This window comes from Pelophylax lessonae (genome assembly GCF_965119305.1).
Source record: "Pelophylax lessonae genome assembly, chromosome: 2".
Taxonomy (NCBI): Eukaryota; Metazoa; Chordata; class Amphibia; order Anura; family Ranidae; genus Pelophylax; species Pelophylax lessonae.
In genome coordinates this window covers 450,360,023-450,384,050 of record NC_138769.1, presented here as the reverse complement: position 1 = coordinate 450,384,050, position 24,028 = coordinate 450,360,023, and the positions used below count along the sequence as shown (strand labels likewise).

Below are 24,028 nucleotides of genomic sequence, written 5' to 3'. Positions count from 1 at the left end.
CAGCAGGCAGTTAAAAAAAATGAAACGTTCCACTGTAACCACTTGCTAACCGCCAGCAGTACATATACTGCGGCAGGTCGGCTCTGTCCCGTGAAACGACATAATTGTACATCGCTTCACGGGACCGCGAATGGGGGTGCGTTCGCGCTCATTGGCCACAGGGGGAGCCAATCAGTGGCTCTGGTGGCCGCGATTGCCGCCGGGCACTCGTGATCGCTCCCCGTGGAGACAGAATGGCAGTCTTCCATTGTAAACACGGCAGACCGCTGTTCTCAGTGATGAATACAGGGATCCTGTGTTCCTCCTATTTAGGAACACAAGTCTCTGTCTTCATGCAGTAAATACAACCCCCCCCCCCCCTCCCACACACACATAGTTAGAAAGCACCCCCTAGGGAGACATTTAACCCTTTGATTGCCCCCTGGTGTTAACACCTTCCCTACCAGTGTCATTTACAGTAATAGTGCATATTTTTAGCACTGATTACTGTAGAAATGTCACTAGTCCCCCCAAAAGTGTCAGTTCAGTGTCCGATCTGTCTGCCGCAATGTCGCAGTCCTGCTAAGAATCGCTGCGATTACTAGTAAAAAAAGAAACAATGACATAAATCTTCCCCCTAGTTTGTAGATGCAACCAATCAATATACACTTATTGGGATTTTTTTTTACCAAAAATATGTAATAGAATACAAACTGGCCTAAAATGATGAAAACTTTTTTTTTTTTTTTTTATTGGGAAAGTTATATAGCACAAGGTAAAATATACTGTTTTTTTTTTTTTTCCAGAATTGTTGCGCATTTTGTGTTTATAGCGCAAAAAATAAAAATTGCAGAGGTGATCAAATACCACCAAAAGAAAGCTCTATTTGTGGGAAAAAAGCACATCAATTGTTTTAGGGTACAGTGTCGCACGACTGCGCAATTGTCGGTTATGTTAACGCAGTGCCGAATTGCAAAAAAATGGTCTGGTCATTAAGGAGGTAAAACCTTCCAGTCCAGAAGTGGTTAAGGGGGTAAAATCTTCCGGTCCAGAACAGAAGTGGTTAAAACCTTCCGGTCCAGAAGTGGTAAGGGGGAGTAAAACCTTCCGGTCCAGAAGTGGTAAGGGGGGTAAAACCTTCTGGTCCAGAAGTGGTAAGGGGGGTAAAACCTTCCAGGCCAGAAGTGGTTAGAGGCTAAAACCTTCCAGTCCAGAAGTGGTAAGGGGGGTAAAACCTTCCAGGCCAGAATTGGTTAGGGGGGTAAAATCTTTCTAGTCCAGAAGTGGTTAGGGGGGGGTAAAACCTTTCCGGTCCAGAAGTGGTTAGGGGGGTAAAATCTTTCCGGTCCAGAAGTGGTAGGGGGGTAAAACCTTCCAGTTCAGAAGTGGTAAGGGGGGTAAAACCTTCCGGTCCAGAAGTGGTAAGGAGGGTAAAACCTTCCGGTCCAGAAGTGGTAAGGGGGGTAAAACCTTCCAGGCCAGAAGTGGTAGGGGGGTAAAACTTTCCAGACCAGAAGTGGTAAGGGGGGTAAAACCTTCCGGTCCAGAAGTGGTAAGGAGGGTAAAACCTTCCGGTTCAGAAGTGGTAAGGGGGGTAAAACCTTCCGGTCCAGAAGTGGTTAGGAAAACTATTGCCATGACAATAAGATAGTAAAGCTTGTAGGAGATTCTGGTGCTTGGGTTTACATGAAGAATTTCAGGGTCCTTGCCATAGGAAGGGAAGGGGTACTGGAGATCCCCTCACCCCCGGTCCAATACACCGCACCTCACATCTATCACAGAAGCATAAGGAGCGGACGTGTGCGGGGGGCCTACACAGGGAGCGCGCACCGGCGACTACACGGGATCGCGCAGAAGCTGTCACACGGAGACGCGCACCGGGACAGCAGCCGCAGCCTCTCTCGTTCTCGGCAGGTGATGGGGCTTTCGCTGGCGTAGACGGTGGCCTCCTTCGCATGTGTGTGGACAGCAGATACCACAACGGGCAGCCGGTCACAAAGTAGGGGGGGTCGCATCCCGAACATGAGGAGCGAGCGGGAAGCGCCGCCGTCCGTACTAAGGGGCAACCGGGAGAACCGGAGCAGTGACCGGAAGAGCAGGGAGGTGGAAGTAGGCGGGACGGCGGGCACCATGAAACAAAGGGAGGAGAGGAAGGCGGCCCTCAGCAAGGTGAGGTGACGGGGGGGAGGGCGCCGTGTTCATGTGGCCATCATCGCTTTCATTGTGTACTATACCGTGCGTGTACACTGAGCCTCACTGGGTACCAGGCTGTGATTGGACGGGGCGGTCACATGACTTGTCCCCATCTTCCCTGTCCTGCTGTTGTAGGTGATACATAGAAGTGCTCTGGGCGCAGCTAAGGATGCGGGGGCATTCCCATTGTAGTGATATGATATAAACATATTACAGTATTGATGTACAGGCAGGTTGGTGATAAGGAGGAGTAAGTGTCCATTTGCTCCTATGTTTTCCTGAAGTCCTCAGATAGACATGAGGCAGCACCATGGACAGCAGCAGCTCATTTAGTAAGGGAGATAAAATGCTGCTATTAGGGCCCATTCACATGTGAGCATTCTAGAATCGCGAGGTTCTGCCAGCGATGCCGGAACTTTCCAAAGTCACGGCAAAAGGCGCATTTGAGTGCCATTTATTGTTAATGATAGTGATCGGCCGATATCTGCCGATATTTTCGGACATTAATATATATATATTTTTTTAATGTCTACAGGTACTGTGGTGGAGGGATCTGGGGGTGTAAAAGACCCCAAACCCATCCTCTGCACTTAAAAGCATTCAAAACGCCAAGTTTGGCTGTTTTGAATGCTGTAAGTTTTTGAATTCGGCTCCGCCAGTACCCGGAAGTGATGTCATGCCATGATATCACTTCCGGGTACTCGGCGGCGGCAAATTCAAAGAAATGGAGACCCGGTCAGACTGCGGCAGTGAAGGTAGGATTCCCCGGTCTCCCTGGTGGGACAGGAGACCCGGGCAAGCCGCGGAAGGCAGCGGGAGGGGGGTGGCCCCTCCCGCTCCTTGGAATGACAGCCAAGCGGCTTCTCAGCCGCATCGGTTGTCATTACAAGACAGCCAACCGTCGGCTATGGACACCGGTACCGGGGTGATGCCTCTAGCTGCAGGCATCACTCCGGTATATGAACTTTCCCGAAATTATCAGCAATATCGGTAAATCAAAAGGCCGATTCCGATATATCGGCAAAGTACATATCGGCCCTTGATATATCGGCTTTGCCGATAATCGGTCGATCCCTAGTTAATGATACCCAAAATGCGCAAATAAATAAGCATTTTTTTTTTCACTACAAAGCACTTAAACTGCACTTTCCAAAAGGGCACCAAAAAAATACAGGAGCTCAGGGATATGGATTTTTTTTAAGCGGAGTTCCACCCACACTTTTGCACCATTTTTATTCAAGCTTGATTTACCTTCTTTCCTTGGGGTAATGCTTTTTCTTCCTGTTTAATCTGGGGCGGTAAGGTAAGTAATTTCCGAGATCGGATTGTGCCCCCCCCCCCCCCCCCCCCGCTGCCTTCTGGGACCTGTGTGTGTCCCAGAAGAAGACAGGACCATTCAAAAAGCGTTGCACGACTCCCACATGCACAGTAAAAAAACGTCTGTGAAGCCTAAAGGCTTCATTGCCAGGTTCCCTTACTAAGCAATGCCAGGTGCCTGTACCAGAAGCCGATGGATGGATCTGCTTGGGGTGCCGACATCGCTGGATCCCTGGACAGGTAAGTGTCCTTATATTAAAAGTCAGCAGCTAGAGTATTTGGAGCTGCAGACTTTTATTTTTTTCCCCCAGGCAGGAACTCCGCTTTAAAAACGACTTGTCCAAGGGACTAAATCGGGGTTCTAATCTACTTGTCCCTCATGACAATCTACTTGTTTTGATTAAAGACATTTTTTTTAACCAAAACTTTATTTAGATCTGAGGTGAAGGGTTAAAGTGTTACTAAACCCACAACAGTAAAATTAGTATGCATATGCAGTAAAGCATGCTTGTTATACTCACTGAAACCTTAGGGGTTAATTCTCTGCATTTTGTAAAAAGGCTGTTTGATCCTGTCTTCCTTGATCCTCCCCTTCTTCCATTGTCCCCAATCCATCTCTTGATAGAACAGAGCCTTGGGGACAAGCTGCACATGGTCAGCGTGGTATGTATAGCTAGAGAGTTGTTTTTTTTTTTTTTTCTTGGGAGTGTGCATGTGATCAGCACAGGGCCAATTAGCAGAGGGTCAGGGGTCCTGCAGCTTCTTAGGACAGATAGAGTAGAATGAAAACTCCTCCTACAAGCTTTAACCAGACACTGATAGAAGTCACAAGACTGCTATATACTGCTGATGAGAAAAGGTATTTAGCAGTTTATATTTACTAATATAATTGCATTTCCATGTTCTATGTACTGTGGGAGACCAGATATAGTGAATGCAGGGTCCTGGGTTTAAGTAACACTTTAATGTTTTTGAATAGGCAGAGGTGCTTTTAGGAATGTCTGCGGCTTTTAAAAATGAAAGGGGCTTTAGGGCGACTTAACTCCTTGCCACCTAATCATGTACCTGGTACGTCATTTGAATTCAAGTGGTTGTACCGGGGTGATGCCTGCAGCTGTACTGTTTTTTTTTAGAGCTTATGGTCAGCTCTCCTGTAATAGCAACCGGAGCAGCTAACTAACCACTCTGTTGTATTACAAGCAGCAGAAGGGGACATGCCTCCCACTTCCTTCCACCGCTCTCTAGGGCTCTCCCATCCCACTGGGAGACCCAAGCGACCGGCTGGCCGGAACATCTGCTGGCTAGTTGGAGACCCAGAGAAAGCCGTAATCGGCTTTGATCAGGTCTCTGCTATGGTAACCTGGAAGAGATGACAGGATATCACTTCCGGTTTACCGGCATGTTAACGGCGCAATTTCATGAAAATTGAAAGTATTCAAAAGCGCCGATCTTGGCATTTTGAATGCTTTCAAGTGCAAAGAAGGGATTTGGGGTCTTATTGACTCCAGATCCCCCCCATAAAGAGTACCTGTCATGTGCCTATTGCTGTCACACGAATGTTTACATTCCTTGTGACAGCAATAGAAGTGACAAAAAAATAAAAAAGTAAAGCAACAATTTAAAAAAATAAATAAAATAATTACAAAAATTAAGTTAAAGTGCCCATATCCCCCCTGTGCTAGCACGCAAAGGTGAATGCGTGCGTTGGTCCTGCACACACGGAAACAGCAATTGTTCCACACATGTAAGGTTCGTCATGAACGTCAGATCATGGGCAGTAATTCTAACACTAGATTTCCTCTGTACATCTAAAGTGGTAACCTGTAAAGGCTTTTAAAGCATCCCCTATGGATAGTAAAATGTACGTCAGTTGTTGCTATTGTGTGGGTGTGCATAATTTTAAAGCGTTACATGTTTGGTATTTATTTATTCGGCGTGACATCATCTTTTATATCTTACAAAAAAATTGTGTTTTTTTGCATAAAATTTAAAAAATTGTGTTTGAAAAACCGCTGCGCAAATACCTTGTGACATAAAATATTCCAAAACCCACCAATTTATTCTCTAGGGCCTCTGCTAAAAATATATAATGTTTGGGGTTTCGAAGTAGTTTTCTAGCAAAAAAAAAAAAGATTTTCACATCTAGTCAAAAAGTGCCAGAAAATGGCTGGTCTTCAATGTTTTTAACATTGCGCTGTTTATCTCCTACTCACCTCTCTGTCTGTCTCCAGCACCAAAGGACCAGAGACCTTGCAGTGTGACGAGCACCGATTGGATGATTGTCAGGAAAGGGGAGTGTCCGGCTTTCTTAGCAGAAACGCATCTGCTGAGCGAGTGAATAAAGTGCAAGCCCCAATGAGAAAAAAAAAACAACTTTATTCCTTCAGGTTTCCCTCACACACGGAAGCACTTGGGTGCTCAGTACAAGCGCATGCTGAGCAGCCAAATCAAGCTCCAGTGTGTGCAACATTAAGGGGCAAAAAAAAAATAAACCCTGCTGCTTGCCCACAGCAGGGCTAAATGTAAAAAAAAAAATAAACACATGTCCGACGCCTGGAACTGCAAGTCCCAGGGGTCGGGCGTTATGATTTGCGCATTCCTGGAACTACTTTGGCGCACTTTTGGAGCAGAAAGAAGCCCAATTAAATGAATAGTGAAGTATGAGATTAATATAATTTTGCAGGCTTACCTATGAACGATTTACATTTACTCCTTTTTTTAGTTTTACATAAAGTGTATGTCCAACTGAAACTTTATTTATTCGTTTTGGATAGAGTGGGAAAGGATTAGAATCCCTGTATGTTTTTTTTTCTTTGAGTTGGGGCTCTGTTCAAAAGATTTCCTCTCATATACTGTCCCAGTTTGTCAGAGGGGAAGTCTCCAACAAGCACACACAGAAGCTTGGCTAGCTAGCCCCTCGTATTACACAGGTTTTGTAAACCTAAAGGAGATTGTGCAAGAATTGCAGACGTCTTACCTCTAAACTTCCTGGCGTAGAATCATTCTCAGACAGAGTAAGTTAAACTTAACATTTACTAAAATTTGGAACTGAATATTCTTACATAAAAAATGCGGCTGATTATTTTTAAATAAAAAATAAATTTCTTATTCTTTCAGTATCTTTTGTTGAACTTAACATCTCTTTAAGTTATTGTCAACCCTGTATTTTATGGTATTTTGTTATTTCATGTAGGTGGTAATTCGTCGCCTTCCTCCCAGCATCAGTAAAGAACAGCTAGAAGAGCAACTGCATCCTTTGCCTGCACATGATTACTTTGAATTTTGTACTGCTGATCCAAGGTATACAATATATCAGTAAGAGTACATTTAGGGGTCAATTTATAAAACATTTAAAACTGTCACGGTATGTATTCTAATCAATTATTTCCTCATCATCAGCTTCATCTAATGGCCAAATGCAGTATAATTCTTTGAAATACCTCAGCGAGAAATTATACCGCATTTTGACCACTAAATGTAGATAATGATTCAGGAATAAATTCTATTTGAAAAAAAATGTAATTTATCTTGCACGACTGACATTCGATCAATAAATGTTTTTTTTTTTAAATAGACCCCTTAAACTTTATTTTAATTATTTAATTTTAATAATATATTCATGTATGGTAGAGCTGCACGATTCTGGATAAAATGAGAATCACAATTTTTTTTGCTTAGAATAAAGTTCAAGATTTTCTCACGATTCTTGGCGTAACATCCTCTTTTACATTATACAAAAAAATTGGGCTAACTTTTTATTTTAAATTCAATAAAGTGTATTTTTTGCCAAAAAACTGCGTTTGAAAGACTTCTGTGCAAATACAGTGTGAAGTAAAAGATTGCAACGATCACCATTTTATTCTCTAGGGTCTCTGCTAAAATAATATATATATACAGGCAGTCCCCGGGTTACAAACATCTGACTTACAAACGACTCCTACTTACAAACAGAGGTAGACAACAGGAAGTGACGAGAAATCTAGCTCTAGGAAGGGAAATTCACTCCTGTAAGGGGTTTTTCACACGTCCGCTCCGTGTGAAAGCTCCGCTGCGGGACATTTGTGTCATCCGCTCCGTATGTCCGCATATCATCCCATCCGTTTGCGGATGATATGCGGACATAATGTAAGTCTATGGGGATTGCGGATGTCAGCGGATGACACCGCTGACATCCGATTTTCCTTCCTTTCCGTTTTTTGAACGGAGGAAAAATAGGGTTCTGTTCCGTTCCAAAAAACGGAACAGAACTGAAAAGAGGAAAATCGGATGTCAGCGGATGGTATTCCGCTGACATCCGCAATGCCATAGACTTACATTATGTCCGCAAATCATCCGCAAAAAAATAGGATGATTTGCGGACACGCGGAGCGGCCGTGTGAAAGAGCCCTAAGAGTTTTCATGGGAAAAAGGTGTCTCCACTGAAGCTTTACCACTAATCCTTGTTTCCACAACAACCCAAAACTTTCAAAATTCCAGTTGTCATAGATAGGGACAGAAAGTGAGGTGAAAACTTCTGAACAGGGGCACAGACAGCAAAACAAATCATACAGGGGTCGTAACCCTTCCCTATGCTATCCAAAAAACGTAAAAATTATTCTTTTGGCTGGGGCTACACCTAAAAATTGTACCTGTTCTGACTTACAAACAAATTCGACTTAAGAACAAAACTATAATCCCTAACTTGTTCGTAACTCGGGGACCGCCTCTCTATATATATATATATATATATATATATATAAAACACAAAAATAACCCGGAAAAAGCCTGGCTGCCCTATCTGATATATAGCTACGCAACCAGGAAGCTTTTCCAGAATCGTAGGAAAAAAATCATATGCTAAGTACGCATTGTTGAATTCGATATTAGTATCAGGCAACAAAATGCGAACGATAAGTCGTACGATTATCTGAACGCGCGTACGAGGCATTAGTCTTTAAGAAGTTAAACTGCCCTCACTTACAGACAAAGTTCATTCGTTTGATCTGTGTTGATAAACATTGGAGGCTCTTTTTTTTTTTTGACAGCTGTGAGTGAGCAGAGAACAGCTCTGTAAGATTCGAGGACATGCCATTTTAAGATCGTGGGGGAAGGGGGGGGGTGAATCGAGATTGCGATTTTTTAACAATTGTGCAGCTCTAATGTATGCTGTACGTTTAATAAAAGGTGTTATTTCTTGCATTATCACCGTTCTCTTAACAATATCTAACACCGCCGATTTTTACTCCTGCTTTGAGGCTGTTTAAAAAACGGTGTAGTGTTAACTCAAGGTCTGTGATAAGCAGTGTTAGCTAGTAGCGTGTTAGCACTGTGTTAGAGAGTGAAAGGAATGTTGGGAAGGTTTAACTAGTTGCACAACAGCCATCCTTTGGGGGAAAACCTATGATCCGCAGTAAAAGGATCGTGATTATTTCTCAGAAATGTTTAAGAATAAAAAATAAACACATGCAAAAGTACATACACACCCTGACTAATCCATCAGAGTACCCGAGTACCCATCTGCAACCCAGAGTACCCGAGTACCTATCTGCAGACCATCAGAGTACCCGAGTACCTGTCTCCAGCTCAGAGTGCCCGAGTACCTATCTGCAGCCCAACAGAGTACCCGAGTACCTATATGCAGACCATAAGATTACCCGAGTACCTGTCTCCAGCCAATCAGAGTACCCAAGTACCTCTCTGCAGCCCATCAGAGTACCCGAGTACCTTTCTTAAGCCGATCAGTGTACCTGAGTGCCTGTCTGCAGCCCATCAGAGTATCCGAGTAACTATCTGCAGCCTATGTCTCATAGATTATGTATTGGGGTATTTGCTTTCCAAAATGGTGTCATTTTGTTGGCGTTTCCATTGTCCTGGTGCTCCAGGGCCTTCAGAAGTGTGATAGGTCATTAGGAAATTAGATATGTAATTTATGCTCCTAGAACACCTGAAGGTGCTACTTGGATGTTGGGCCTCTGTGTGTGGCCAGGCTGTGTAAAAGTCTCACACATGTGGTATTGCCATACTCAGGAGGAGTAGCAGAATGTATTATGGGGTGTCATCTTTGCTATGTACATGCTATGTGTTGGAAATATCATTATAAATTGACAACTTTGTGTAAACAAAAATATGTTTTCATTTTCTTTACACATTTTCCAAAAACTTGTGGAAAAAATGACATGTTCAAAAGACTCATTATGCCTCATAGAATATATGTTGGGGTGTTTGCTTTCCAAAATAGGGTAATTTTTTAGGTAATTCCATTATCCTGGTGCTCCAGGGCCTTCAAAAGTGTGATAGGTGGTTAGGAAATTATATGTGTAATTTTGCTCCTAGAACACCTGACAGTGCTCCTTACATGTTGGGCCTCTGTATGTGACCAGGCTGTGTAAAAGTCTCACACATGTGGTATTGCCATACTCAGGAGGAGTAGCAGAATGTATTTTGGGGTGTAATTGCAAGTATGCATATACTGTGTTTAAGAAATAACTTGTTATTATAGCAATATTGTGTAAAAAAAATCTCTTCATTTTCCTAAGAATTGTGGGAACAAATTACAACTTCAAAAAACTCACAATGCCTCTTACTAAATACCCTGGAATGTCTACTTTCCAAAAAGGGGTCATTTGGGGAGTATTTGTACTGTCCTGACATTTCAGGGCCTCAGGAAATGAGATAGGCCACCAGGACATCAGGTGTGATCAATTTTCAATGATTGCCACCATAGCTTGTAGACTCTATAACTTTCACACAGACTAAATAATATCCACTAATTTGGGTTATTTTTACTAAAGATATGTAGTAGCATAAATTTTGGCCCAAATTTATGTAAGAAAAAATTTTATAATAGAAACTAAAACAAAATGTTTTTTTTTTTTCAAAAGTTTCACTCTTTTTTCACTTATATCCCAAAAAAATTAAAAACCCAGTACTGGGGTGATTAAATACCACCAAAAGAAAGCCCTATTTGTGTGAAAAAAAATGATAAAAAATCTGATTGGGTACAGCGTTGCATGACTGAGTAATTATCATTCAAAGTGTGACAGCTCTAACAGCTGAAAATTGGTCTGGGCAGGAAGGGGGTAAAAGTGCCCTGTATTGAAGTGGTTAAATTACCCTGCCATCCTACCCACCTTAGCTAACTGCATTCATTTCCAGAAACATTTCTTTTTCTCTTTTAGGGCCAGTTCACACCATATCCACACAAGAATCGCACAGAAATGTGTGGCAAAACGCACTCCATTTGCAAACTGCAGCTGGTGTCAATAGAAAGGTAATGACAACCCGAATGCAGGTTGCAAACGCATTGCGCTTTCCCACACCTGCCCGCACCAGATTGCATGGTACAAAAGATCTAGTTACAGTGCAGTTTAAAATGTAGTGCATGCATTATTTTTGGTGCAGTGTGGTATGATTTTAGCCCATTCAAAATGAATGGGCGGAATCACATAACACAGAACCAATATGAATAGCACAGGAATTTACAGCTCATTCCTGTGCGATTCATGTGAAAGCATAATATGAACCTGCCCTGAATGGGCTAAAATTGCACTATGCTGCACCAAAAGTAGTGCATGTACTACTTTTTAAATGGCACTGTAACCAAATGGCATGGTACACAAGTACCATGCGATCCGGTATGGGCAAACGCACTGCATTTGTAACCTGCATTTGGGGCATCGTTACCTTTTTATTGACGTCCACTGCAGATCGCAAATGGAGTGCGTTTTGCATGTGTTCTGAATTGCACAGGAACTCAAAGTGCATTTCTGTGTGATTCATGTGCTGGCATGGTATGAACCAGCCTTTAGAAAGAGTACATATCAATCCTACGTGTCAGCTACCAAGCCATACAGCTAGTTGAATGAAATAAATGACTTGATTCACCCATTCACACACTCAATATATGTGGAATCATTTCTAACAAGCTATTTTGTTCTGATGGCAGGGTACTTCCCTTTGTCAGAATACTTATCAGTACTGAAGTCTATAGCTGGCAGCACTAATTGATCGGGTAAAACCTGACAGGCTGCTTGTACAGAACTCCATTTACCACTACTGTACAACCAGCCTGTCCATACATTGGTCGAATTTCAGTCGTTCCCTGCTTAACCAGCCAAATTTTGATCCATGTAAGACTGGCTTAAGATAGCAGTCTCATGCAGTAGGAAATATGCACCGAGGAAATATGCGTCATCGAGGTCTACTACTCTCTGTTTCTCAGCATAGATGTTAACTCTGCTCTGCCATATATGCATACAGTATGTGAGTGTTTCGGTCATCGGGTTCCAGATGAACACATACCCTGCAGTCTCTAATAGTGTTGTCCTGAAGCACTTATTGACCACAATTAGCAGTAGAATTCCTTTTCTATGCTGAAAAAAGGCTTTAACACCTGGTCTGACTTAAGCCTCGTACACACGCACCGATTGTTGGCCGTGAATTTCTGGCCAACGTCCGATCGGCCGATTATCGGCTTGTTAGTATGATGCTTCTGACAACCAACTTCGACTTTTCGGCCGAACAAAATCTGGTGTGCATGCTATAAAATTTTTGTTGGCCGTCAACAGAACGGCCGATTGTTCCTCAGTCAGTACAGATTTCGGCAGACAAAAATCAGATGAGCAAGACTGGGCATGCTCAGAGAAGAAAAAACACACGGAAAGTAAACCAGAACATGACATCACTTCTGCAGTTGGTTGTTGTTGGCCGACAAAATTTGTGTGCAGTCTAGAGCACATTTCAACCAACACAACAACACTGGACAAAAGACGGCCGATCGGTCGGCCAACAATCGGTGCGTGTGTACGAGGCTTTAGTGTTAAATCCAGGGGAATTAACACCAAGTTTACATCAGTGTTAAGACTTTTCTGAGCTTACGCAGGTTATTAAACAGGTACATTGCTATATTAACACTCTAGTTAACACAGAGACAACACAGTAAAGTGAAGAGAGGAGATATTTGGTTCCTATCTTAGTTAACACAATTTATTAAACACCTCTTAGGAAATTACCACCCTGATTCTCTGCGATAAGGCTTAACACCACTTAACACCTGCATAACACCATTTAATAAACGTACACCTTAAAGTCTTGCTCAGTTGTCTAAAACATGTGTAGTCTCATAAGAGACAAAATCATTCATTTTAAACTCACTGGTAAAAACAAAACCCTTCCAGACAAGAGTTGATGGACTCACGAATGGTTACATTTTATTGTGATTTCATGGACATGGTTTGCTTGTTGTATATACACAAGTAATATTTGGAAACATTTATTTTGGTTACTATAGTGACCCAGAACAAGTATCCAGATTAGCACTTTGAATCAAAGTAATTGTAAAGTCTCCTTTTTTTTAAGAATAACAAACATGTTACACTTACCTCCTCTGTGCAGTGGTTGTGCACAGAGTAGCACAGATCCTCCTATGCTCGGGTCCCTCTTTAGTGCTCCTGGCCCCTCCCTCCTGTTGAGTGCCCTCACAGCAAGCAGCTGAGCCGAGTTGCAGCTCCCTGTGTCCATTCAGTCACAGAACCACGACCCGGCCCCGCCCCTCTCTCCTGATTGGCTGACTGACTTTGACAGCAGTGGGGGCCAATCATGCCACGCTGCTGTCTCAGCCAATGAGGAGAGGAGTCCTCGGCAGCTGAGAAACTCCTAACACAGCGCTGGATAAAGATGGGCTCAGGTAAGTATTAGGGGGGCTGAGGAGGGTTGCTGCACACAGAAGGTTGTTTTATCTTAATGCATTAAATGCATTAAGATAAAACAAAAAAAACGTCTGCCTTTACAATCCCTTCAATGAAGTGGGTTCTAATGATTTGAGTTTATTGTATGCTCACTTGCAAATATTAAGCGCTGTATTATCATCAGTATGCTTCACTGTTTTCTTCTATTGTTAAAGCGTCAATAAACCTCAGCTGGAATATGCTGTTCAATTTTTGGCACAACTTCACAAAAAGGATATCGGGGAACTGGAGAAAGTGCAGAGAAGGGCAACCAAACTGATAAGAGGCATGGAGGAGTTTAGCTATGAGGAAAGATTAGCTGAACTGAATATATTATCTCTTGAGATGAGGAGATTAGGGGAAATATGATCACCATGTATAAATACATAAGGGGTCCATATAGTGAACATGTTGTAGAATTCTTCACTTTCAGGTCATTACAATGGACAAGGGGACACTCTGGAGGAAAAGAGATTTAATGTCTACATAAGAAAAGGCTTCCTCACAGTAAGAGCCGTGAAAATGTGGAATAGGCCCCTTCAAGTTCTATCTAGCTCAGTCGATTATTTTAAAAATGGACTTGATGCATTCCAAAATAGACAAAATATAACTGAATATTAAAGTGGTTGTAATGGAAGAAGATTTCTATGCACTAAGATATAAAAAAATCCTTCTGTATGCAGCAGCCCCCCTCAGCAAGAGAGACTTGGCTGCCCGGGACTCTCCTCCTCATTGGCTGAGACAGCAGTGAGCCAATGAGGAGACAGGGGGTGGGCCCTAGTCGTGGCTCAGTGTCTGAATGTGGCTCAGCTTGGTTGGTCCCATAGCAAGCTGCTTGCTGTGGGGGCAATCATTAGGGGGGAGGGACCAGGAGAGCCAATGAGGGACCTGAGAAGAGGAGTATCTGGACTGCTCTGTGCAAAACCACTGCACAGAGCAGGTAAGTACAACATGTTTGTTATTTTTAGGGGAAAAAAAAACAAGACTTTAGTGTCACATTAACATGTATAGGTAATAAAACCAGAGATTGTTGATCCTTAGAATATCTGAATGGCTTCTGGGGGATCAGGAAGGAATATACTTTTCCTCCACTAGAACTAAGCATTTTCTGATTGGATAAAGTGGAGTGTGCGATGTCACTGCAATCATAAATATACTAAATACAACTAGATATTAACATTTATGGGTAATAACACCAGGGACTGTTGATCCTGGGGATATCTGATTGCCTTTTGAGGGATCAGGGAGGAATGTTTTTTCCCTCGCTCCAGCTAAACATGCTCTAATTGGATGAAGTGAAGAGTGTGATGTCACTGCTCTGCCTCTCCACCTCCTTCCAATCAGAGAAAGTTTTGCATTCATTGAAAAGATGGAAAGCAATCACTTGGCAGGGTGGTTGACCTACTGATTTCAAAAAGAGCAGGAGCCAGAGGCACAAAGTTCACATGACATTGATAGTAAGTAATGCCCCTTGTGCTGATTTTGTTTTTTTTTTTATACTAAAGTTATACTTTAAGTAGCAAAACAATCAACGTCACATACTAACAAAAAACATGCACATTTTATTTGACAGTTAAAAATAGAACAATTGATATAAAAATCAGTATGTATAAGAAAGGCCATACATATGTCAATTGATCTAATTTTTTAAGATCAATTGATTTATTTTTAACTATCACATAACATTTATATGTTTTTTTACTAATATATGAGATTGATTGTTTGGCACCTTAAAAGTACCCTGGGTGTAGACCAAACAAATAAAGTACTTTTCCTAGGTAGGTCTGGGATGTGGAGTCACAGCCCATCTGTCAGTCCCATATATCAATATTCATACATTTGAGATAAATATTGCATCAAGTTATTCGCATGAGTTTATCTCTTAGAGCCGGTTCACATTAGCGCGACTTGTCAGCCTGAAAAGTCGCGCTCCTTCGCGGTCCATTGACCGCTACAGGACCCGTTCTAATAGGAGCGACACAAGTCGCTCCGACTTAGAAAAAGGGTCCTGTACTATTTCGGGGCAACCTCGGAGCGACTTGCATAGACTTCCATAATGTGAAGTCCCTGCAAGTCGCTCCGAAGTCGTGGTGCAATGTAATGCACAAGTCGCCCCCGAAGTAGTAAGGAGTCGTGTCGCCTCGGTGTGAACCGGCTCTAGTGAATTGACTCCTATTGGCACTTTTCCACTGCAAGTACCGGCTCGGCTCTAATCGGCCCTGCTTGGCCCGGTTTGCTTTTCCACTGCTGGTACCGCATGGTACGGTGTTGGAACGGTTCGGTACGGTATGGTTTGCTTTTCCACTAAAGTAGTACTAAAGTTAAGTGGGTGGGATAACAACGGGGTGGGTGGGATTCTCTGACCAATCAGTGGCTAGTAGTGACTGCATGCAAAGGATTGTGTGATATGGTACCGGGTATGGTACCTGTTGGAACCAAAATCAAGTAGGTACTGTTTTTGAGAGCCGTACCATTCGGTTCCATGCAGTGGAAAAGCGCCACCGTACCGTACCGAACCGTTCCTACACTATACCATGCGGTACCAGCAGTGGAAAAGCACAAAAGCGAGCCAAACCGTTCGGTTCCATGCAGTGGAAAAGCGCCATTTGTTTCCTACTTTCTGACTTTTTTGTCTAATGTTTATGTTTTTCTTTTCCAGTTTATACCCGCATCTCTTTTCTAGAGCCTATATTAATTTTAGAAATCCAGATGACATCTTCCTGTTTAGAGACAGGTTTGATGGATTTATCTTTATTGACAACAAAGGTGAGAATATTTTTTTACATTCTTGCTTAGCTTTTAATTACTTTCCTTTTAGTTCTAATTATAACATGATTATTATGTCATATTTATGCTGAAATGCTTGTCACTTTTTTTGTTTAAATGGGTTGGTAATTATATTTAAATGTGTATATGGAAGTTTAAAAACAACATTGCATTTTGAAGGGGTTGTCCTTTATTCCATCTTTCCAGAAGTTCCCTAGCAAATGAAGGTAATAGAAACAGGGAATTTCTACTACATTTACAGGTATTCAGGCCACGTGTGTTTATAAAATCAGCGAAAACGTTTTACCTTCCTTTGTACTCAGGTTCAGAGTATGCTTTCAGAATGTACTTTGAGTTATCCACAATCAAGTCTGCCACAATGTAAAACTATCTAAAGTGAAGGAAATAGTTTTCTGACTCTCAGGCTCCTTGCTAGTTCTGCTGCAGTGTAGGTGAAACTATTGAAAGACACTAATTTAAAATTCAACTCCAGCAAAAAAAAAAATGTTTTATGTATTGGATAGGATGGGGAAGGGCCAGAGCCATTCTTTTTTTGCTGTCTGCATCCCTACTCAGGAGATTTACCAACATTTTAAGAGTGACATTCATAGGAAATCTCTTCTATAAACAAAAGTGCATTTGCATTCAAGCATTGCAGGGTTGGAACTTCTGACAATGTTTTTTCTTGCTATTTGTGCCTTCCTGTCTAGATGACAGCTACCCCTTTTTTTCTTGTCCTGGTGGCAAAGGGGAAGGATTATATACCCTATCAGGTCACAGGCAGCAACCTAACAGAAATTTCCACTCTTTACAAAAACTGGTACAGCTTGTGGGAAATAGGATTATTAGGGCTTTAGCATGGTCAGTATAATAAATATCTCTCAGCATCTGGGCTTCAACCACAATGCTGGTACAGCCAGTGACCAAGAAGTAAGGTGCAGGATCAGACCTTGAGACAACAGATCTGTATGGTTTGAAAGCTGTTATCTGCAAGACAAGAAGATCAGCAAGAGGAGAGAAAGAGCCAGCCAGTCACGTGATTGCCGGGAGCCGCTCTGAAATACAGTAAAGGCGGCATTTTTTTTTTTAAAAACACAGAGTCAGGAGCACTTATCACCAGGGTACACAGATGTTTATATAGGACAATAAAAGTTTTAAAAGCAGCAGGAGGGAAGGGGGCGGGCTCGGACATAGGAGCAGACAGGCAGAGAGGGAGGGGGGAGAGGTGCAGAGAGGAGGACAGAAAGCTGCAGATGACCGAGGCACGTAAACTGACCACAGTGTCAGGGCTCGGCAGCAAGGATAAACTGTGGTCAGTTCACAGGGGGGAGGGTAGGAACTGGTAGCATTGGCCAGGTTTTTTAGGTGATACAGTGGGCCAAATTATACAGCACAAGCACTGTGCAGTATAACATGCTTTAAGGATACAGGATCTTTTTTTTTTTTTTTGGGGGGAATAACAAACGCTTTAACCTCAGAGCTTCTGGGAAGACCCCTATTCACAGGTTTGAACTATGACATACTCCCCCCTCCCCCATAACCAAGGCAAAACCTCCACTGTGAGGCTATTGAGGGCAGATATGCCAGAATGGGGCAAGCAAGGTTTAGTTGCTGAAGTTGAACTCTCAGAAAAAAATTTTAAGTGTCACAAAGGCAACATTCCCCATGGAAGTAAAATTTGCACTTCAAAGAGAGTAACCCAAAAATTAGGCAGAGACACCCTTAAACTTGGAGCTAGGCATGCTGGCAACTGACAAAGAACTGGTGAGAACAGAACAAGAACAGGGGCTGCGGGCATTGTACAGGAGATGCAGGGGCCGCGGGCATGGTGCAGGAAATGCAGGGGCTGCAGGCATGGTGTAGGAGATGCAAGGCTGTGGGCATGATGCAGGGCTGTGGGCATGATGCAGGGCTGTGGGCATTGTACATGCAGGGCTGTGGGCATGGTACAGGAGAGGCAGTGCTGCGGGCATACTACAGAAGATGCAGTGCTGCGGGCATGATACAGGAGATTCTCCTGAGGAGATGCAGGGGCTGCGGAAGGGTCTCGCTTACCGTTTGGTGAGACGCCTTGCATTTTGCATTTAAAAATGGTGCCGCCCGGTGCCAACACGTCACTGCGCATGTGCCGTCTGCCCGAGAATAGATGAGCGTGTACGGGCTTTCCCAAGCGGAGGCGGCACATGCGCAGTGTACCTGTCAGGCTGGCCACGGCCGTTTTTTTTTTTTTCAGGCGTTGATCTTCAGCCAGCCCCATCTTCAGACAGTCCTGCTGTGACCCGTCCTGGCTGTGAGTAACTGACTGCTGCGAGCTGTGATGGCTGCGGCGCCCCTGTTGCCCATGGCGCCCTGTGCGGCCGCACAACTCGCACAACCCAAAGGCCGGCCCTGGTCTCATTAAAGAGAGCCGACCCTCTAACTTTACAAAGAGACTCTTGTTAAAGAAGGACTCCAGTGATCATATGGTTTTGCTAAAATGGAGATCCTTTGGGCCATCAGGCCAGGATCATTCACTACCTTAGAGTTAAAGGAACACTCTGCAAAGAAATGTGGGCCATAGAGGAGGATCTTTTTACAGAGATACTTTTTCTATAAAGACACTTTGTGAAGATTCTGTGAGGCCAGTGGGCCAGTCAAAGGAACTTTGTGCAAGTTGCTACCTCGGGAGAGTAGGTAGTTGCTTGAAGTCTCTTTGGAGAAGGGGGTGCCAGAATATGAGGGGCCTCCTAAAGAGACTGATAACCCTCACAAGCCCAACAAGTTAGCTTAGGCTCCAGCAAACAACTTGTTCCAAAGAAGACATGTTGCCTCTGTGCTACAGGTAGGAAGGTCACTATGAGCATCAGTCAGATGGACTCCACATGTCTTCATGAACTTGTGGGCTTGACTGAAATAGGAGGAGAGTCAGTGCCCGGGTGCTAAAAAGGGACTGTGCCTATTTCAGTCACAAAATGTGACACATAAAGTTAGGTAGATAGTTAGCTTGATAGGGTTTGGTTGTCACCTGTCCCAGGAGTAACAGCCGAACGCCGAGTCAAGTGTGCCGGAAGTGACATCTTCCAGAATGTGTAGCTGGGGACTTTGCAGTGAGAAGGTCGCCTCTGAGGAGAGGGCAGTCTCACCGGTTTAAGTAGATATGTTTTGTAATGTGTTTAACTACAGTTTCTTTCCTTTGCAGGCTTGCACTGGATATCTGGGTCTGGTTAGGCCCTCCATCGTTTGCAATGTAAATATTGTGTTCAGCTAGTCAGTCAGGGTGACATGTTTCACCTGCTCAAACAAATTTTTGTTTGGCGGGGGGTGCATTAAGTTTAATGCGCCTATTGTGTATAAATGCCCTTTGTGAATACTTGTACGGTAGATACATATATATTTTTCTACGTAATATATTATGACTATTGACTGTGTATATTTGTTATTTCCCTTTTCCCCTTTTCCAGTTTTTTTGGGTTACTCCTTTAGAAATTTTCAAGGAAGAATTTTTGTAGGGGTTGACTGCCTCAGAGCCAGTGAGGACATGGCTGGTTTGGCGGGGGGTGAGTGTAGCACCCTCCTAGGTAGGTGCTAGAGAGTAAGTGTAGTTTTTGGCTCTGTCTGCCTATCAGAGGAGCAGCGGGTAAATTCTATATTGCTCTCTGCTTAACAGGGAGCAGGATCTGTGAGTTAGATCTGCTCAGTGTTCTGAGTGTGTGATTCATGTGTTCTGGGGGAGTGTCCCCACTGGTCCAATGGGGAAGCACATTGGACAGTGGAGGAAACCTGACCAATGGGTACACAGGCTTTGATACAGCCCCAGTGATTGGCACAGACTGGTTGTCTCGGTGCATTGTGGAGTGTAGTATAAAAGCCAAGAGCACATGTGCTCAGGGTCTTTGGCTGGTGAGCAGAGTCCCGGAAGGAGGGTGGCGGCTGCCTTCTCTTCTGCAGCGGTTGGTGTATGGTCACAGGCAGTCGGCCTGGTGAGCCAGGAGGGAGGAGCTGAACCCAGAGGTCCAGAAGAGCTGACTAGGAGGAGTTGAGACACTGGAGAACCTGAAAAGCAGTATTTTAAGTACAGGGGATCGTGTCTAAGGACCTGACCAGGAAGGGGGCCACTCCGTAGTAGAGTAGTCAGAGGACGGGTGTCAGCTGGTGGATATAAAGGGGGTGCTATGCGAGTACCCTAAAGATAAGTGCTCAGGAACGTTACCTCAGATTCATCTAGTGGCAAAAAGAAGGTGTGGCCTGGCCGCATTCTCAGACAGAATTCCTTTGGATTGAAGATAATACGGTATAGACTTGTTGTTAGTGTTGACGTTGAAGTTGGAACAGATGTTTGAATATTTTAATGGTAATGACCTAAATCTGTTTTTTTACTACAAAAATGAAGACACTCAAATAGATTTTCTGGATGTACCTTTAGTAAGAGATAATTCTACAACCATAGTTTGAAGAAAAAATATGCAGGCAATACCTTACTGGGAACTTTTTCATTGGAGAGGGCAGGATAAATTTGAGCAACTTTGGATTGTTCAAGTCAGCTATGATTGAGGCTATATGTGGCCGAAAAGCAGTAGGAAAATTATCTTCTATTTGTGTTTTTACTGTTAGCCTAGCGAAGAGTAAACTTGAAAATTTGGAATTTAGGACTGTGTACAGGATTATTCATCTGAAACTATGATACAAGGCTCACAGGGCCTCTCTGGGCACTGCTGTTTCCCTAGTCAGGAGGATATAAGAGGTTAAGTAGGTTAAAATGTATATTAATTTACCAATAAAGTAGTCTGGAAAAGTAGTCTGGAAAAAAAAAAACAAATACCGAAAAAAGATTGGAAACAATACCAAAAAAAGGCAAGCATAATTTGAAGGGTTAGTTCCCAGTATTGTCTATAGGCTCCCTGCAACTATTAATTTCCCCATCGACTTACAATGCCTAATTTTGCACTGTGTCTCTGTGTAGAGGAAGCCAACTTGGTAGAGGCAGGGCTTTACTTTCTCATATCAGAACTGGTGGGGTAATATTAAAAAAACAGCAGAGATGAGGGAAACACTGAGCCGCAAAATGGAGGAAGTACATGCAGGGAGATCTATAAAGTGCAGGTCCTCGGATACAACTTCACCTCCAGCAAGGAGACAGTAAGCAGCACAGTAGTTGCATCATGCTATATGTTTTGCAGGAGTGTCTAGCGAAATCTAAAAACAAGGCCGTACTACACAAAAGTCCTACTGGTAAGTTTATTGTGTATAGCTGGCTGTTGACACAATCCCCTCCCTTAGGCCACTCCCCTGTAGAGGTAGAGACCCAGTAGACTATGACTATACACAATAAATTTATCAGTAGGATATCCATGGAGCGCTGCTTTGTTTTTTGATTTTGTTATTTGTATTGAGCTGGACGAGCTCTTGTGACCTGCACCTGGAGCGGTGGACTTTGTGAGAGGCTGTTCTAGGAGCTTGGAGTGGTGCATTTTTTTGGCATTTTGCAGGAGTGTCTAGGCACAGTCATTTACCAGGAAGTGACCTCCTACTCCTACACAGCAAGGCTGCTGTGAGAGCAAACTGTTTGGGCTGAATGGGTTTTATCAGCACACTTCAAAAGGGTCGCTAGTATGGCTTGCCCATGAGTTTAACCTAATTTACAGCAGCCTTCTCAGACTTCTTAAGACTCCCTGCAGAGGGACGTCGTCTGAGGGCTGTGTATGGGCCAGTGAGTAAGGGCTCTGATTTTCGGTGTGGTGTGGTTAAATGCCCTAGCCTCCCTACATGCCTCTGTTCCGACTACGGTGGAATAAACAATATTCTTTCCCAATGCCCTGGTGTTTCTTGAAATCCATTCCTTGTTGGAGACAAACAGTACCACTGATTTTTTACAAAAGGCTTTGAAACAAGTGCGATTTGATCTCATGTATTGGCGATTCAGCGTCTGAAATATTTATAGGCGGCTTCCATTCTTCTATATATGGGACCATCTCTGATTTTATAACAATATTGTGAATCCTCTACACCTACCCTTCCCTGAAGAAGCCGAGTAGGCGAAATGCATTGGACACCCTTACCTTGCGCCACTATAGGGCATTTTTTTATGTACCTGTGTGGGTAGGATATATTGTGAGGTCCACATATGTCTTTTGTCTTTATTTGTATGTTGATGTTTGTTTACTGTACTTGCTGTATAGTATTTTACTAGGTGTATGCTAAATAAAATATTTTTTTATATACCTTTTTTGTTTGATTTCTGTCTCTCATAGCGGTTGATCCAGCACCGATATAGCCCTCTGTTCTTTAAAAAAAAAAAAAATTATTTGTAAAACAATTATCAATATGTATTTTATCATTTGGGTCTTGCATGAATCGAGGATGCATTGCTCTCATAGCTAATCTATACTGTGCACATGAAGTACAAATTCATATGTGTCTTATATAACTGTAGTTATGACAGTAAACTAGCACAATATAAACAACTGCCTTTACAAGGCTGCAATTTGTTCCCTCAGGTCAGGAGTATCCTGCTGTTGTTGAATATGCACCTTTTCAGAAAATTTCCAAAAGGAAACTGAAGAAAAAAGACACAAAGGCTGGAAGTATTTTTGAAGGCAAGTACTATTTTAAAAGTGGTTCAGATTTTTTTTTACATTTTAACAGCTACTTTTTTTTTTAGATTTCCAATAGAAAGCACCATACTTTTTTAATGCTTTGCAAACTGGCTCTTCTGCTTGTTTTGTTTTATTGTGTGTTTTGTAAGTATGCTTTACATTTTTGCTGAAAAATGAATTCAGAGCTAACATAGATATGTAGATCATAAAACCGACCGAGACTTTAATAGTCAAAATTGACCACTTCTGGACCGGAAGGATTTGCCCTCTTAATAACCAGGCCATTTTTTTACAATATGCCACTGTGAATTTAACTGACATCTGTGCCGTCATGCAATGCTGTACCCAAACAAAAGTTATGTCCTTTTTTTCCCACAAATAGAGCATTCTTTTGGTGGTATTTGATCACCTCTGTGGTTTTTATTTTTTGCAATATAAATGAAAAAATATAAAAATTCAAATTTTCTACTTTTTCTTATTAAAAAAAACTCCAATAAAATTAATTTTTGTCATACATTTAGGCCAAAATGTATTTGGCTACATGTTTTTGATTTAAAAAAATCTTAAAAAGCATATTTTTATTGGTTAGCACAAAAGTTATAGCGTCTACAAACTATGGTGTATATACTGTAATTTACGCAGCTTTTATTTTCTGACTGCCTATCTAATTTCTTGAAGTGCTAAAATGGCAAGGCAGTACAAACCATCCCCCCCCCAAAAAAATGACCCCTTTTTGGAAAGTAGACACCCCAAGTTATTTCCTGAGAGGCCTGTTGAGCCCATTTAATATTTCATTTTTTTTGTCACAGGTGTTTGAAAAATGACAAAAAAATAACATTTTTTTTTTTTTACACAAAGTTGTCATTGAAATGATATATTGCTCACGCTGCTTCTCCTGAGTATGAAGATACCCTATGTGTGAGACTTTTTGGCAGTCTAGCCATGTACTGGACCCCGAAAACCAATCACTGCCTTCAGGCTTTCAAAGGGCGTAAATTGTTGATTTCACTCCTCACTACCTATCACAATTTTAGAGGCCATGAAATGCCAAGACAGCACAAAATCCCCCCAAATGACCCCTTTTCGGAAAGTAGACACCCTAAGCTATTTGCTGAGTGGCATGTTGAGTGTTTTGCAGATCTCACTTTTTGTCACAAAGTTTTAAAAATTTAAAAAAAAAAAAATGCATTTTCCTTCTTTTTCTTCATTTTTCAAAATAAATGAGAGCTGCAAAATACTCACCATGCATCTTAGAAAATACCTTGGGGTGTCTACTTTCCGAAAAGTCCCAAACAACCTTGTCGCTGCTCCCTTTGTAGCCTGGGCAGTTGGGGGCTCCACATTGCTATCTTTGCCCTCGTAAATCCGGCTTGGACCTGATGACTGATCCGTTCTGAACTGAATCAGACCACTGCGGAGACGGAGGGCTCGCTCTTGCGCGCCCCGAGCCCTGCTGGCGACTGACGTAGGTTCGTGCAGCTGAGCCAGCCTGCCGCA

At 42.7% G+C, this 24,028-nt stretch overlaps 1 protein-coding gene across 1 annotated transcript in view; it reads left to right on the top strand.

Annotated features, from left to right (window-relative positions):
* The first annotated feature begins 1,762 nt into the window (after window positions 1-1,762).
* UPF3A (UPF3A regulator of nonsense mediated mRNA decay) overlaps window positions 1,763-24,028 on the top strand; it is a 66,429-nt gene continuing 44,163 nt past the window's right edge. The window contains exons 1-4 of the mRNA XM_082246009.1: window positions 1,763-2,148; window positions 6,683-6,789; window positions 15,853-15,959; window positions 22,433-22,531. Of these exons, the coding sequence (XP_082102135.1) occupies window positions 2,002-2,148; window positions 6,683-6,789; window positions 15,853-15,959; window positions 22,433-22,531 (460 nt within the window). The 5' untranslated portion in view covers window positions 1,763-2,001. The remainder of the gene's footprint in view (window positions 2,149-6,682; window positions 6,790-15,852; window positions 15,960-22,432; window positions 22,532-24,028) is intronic.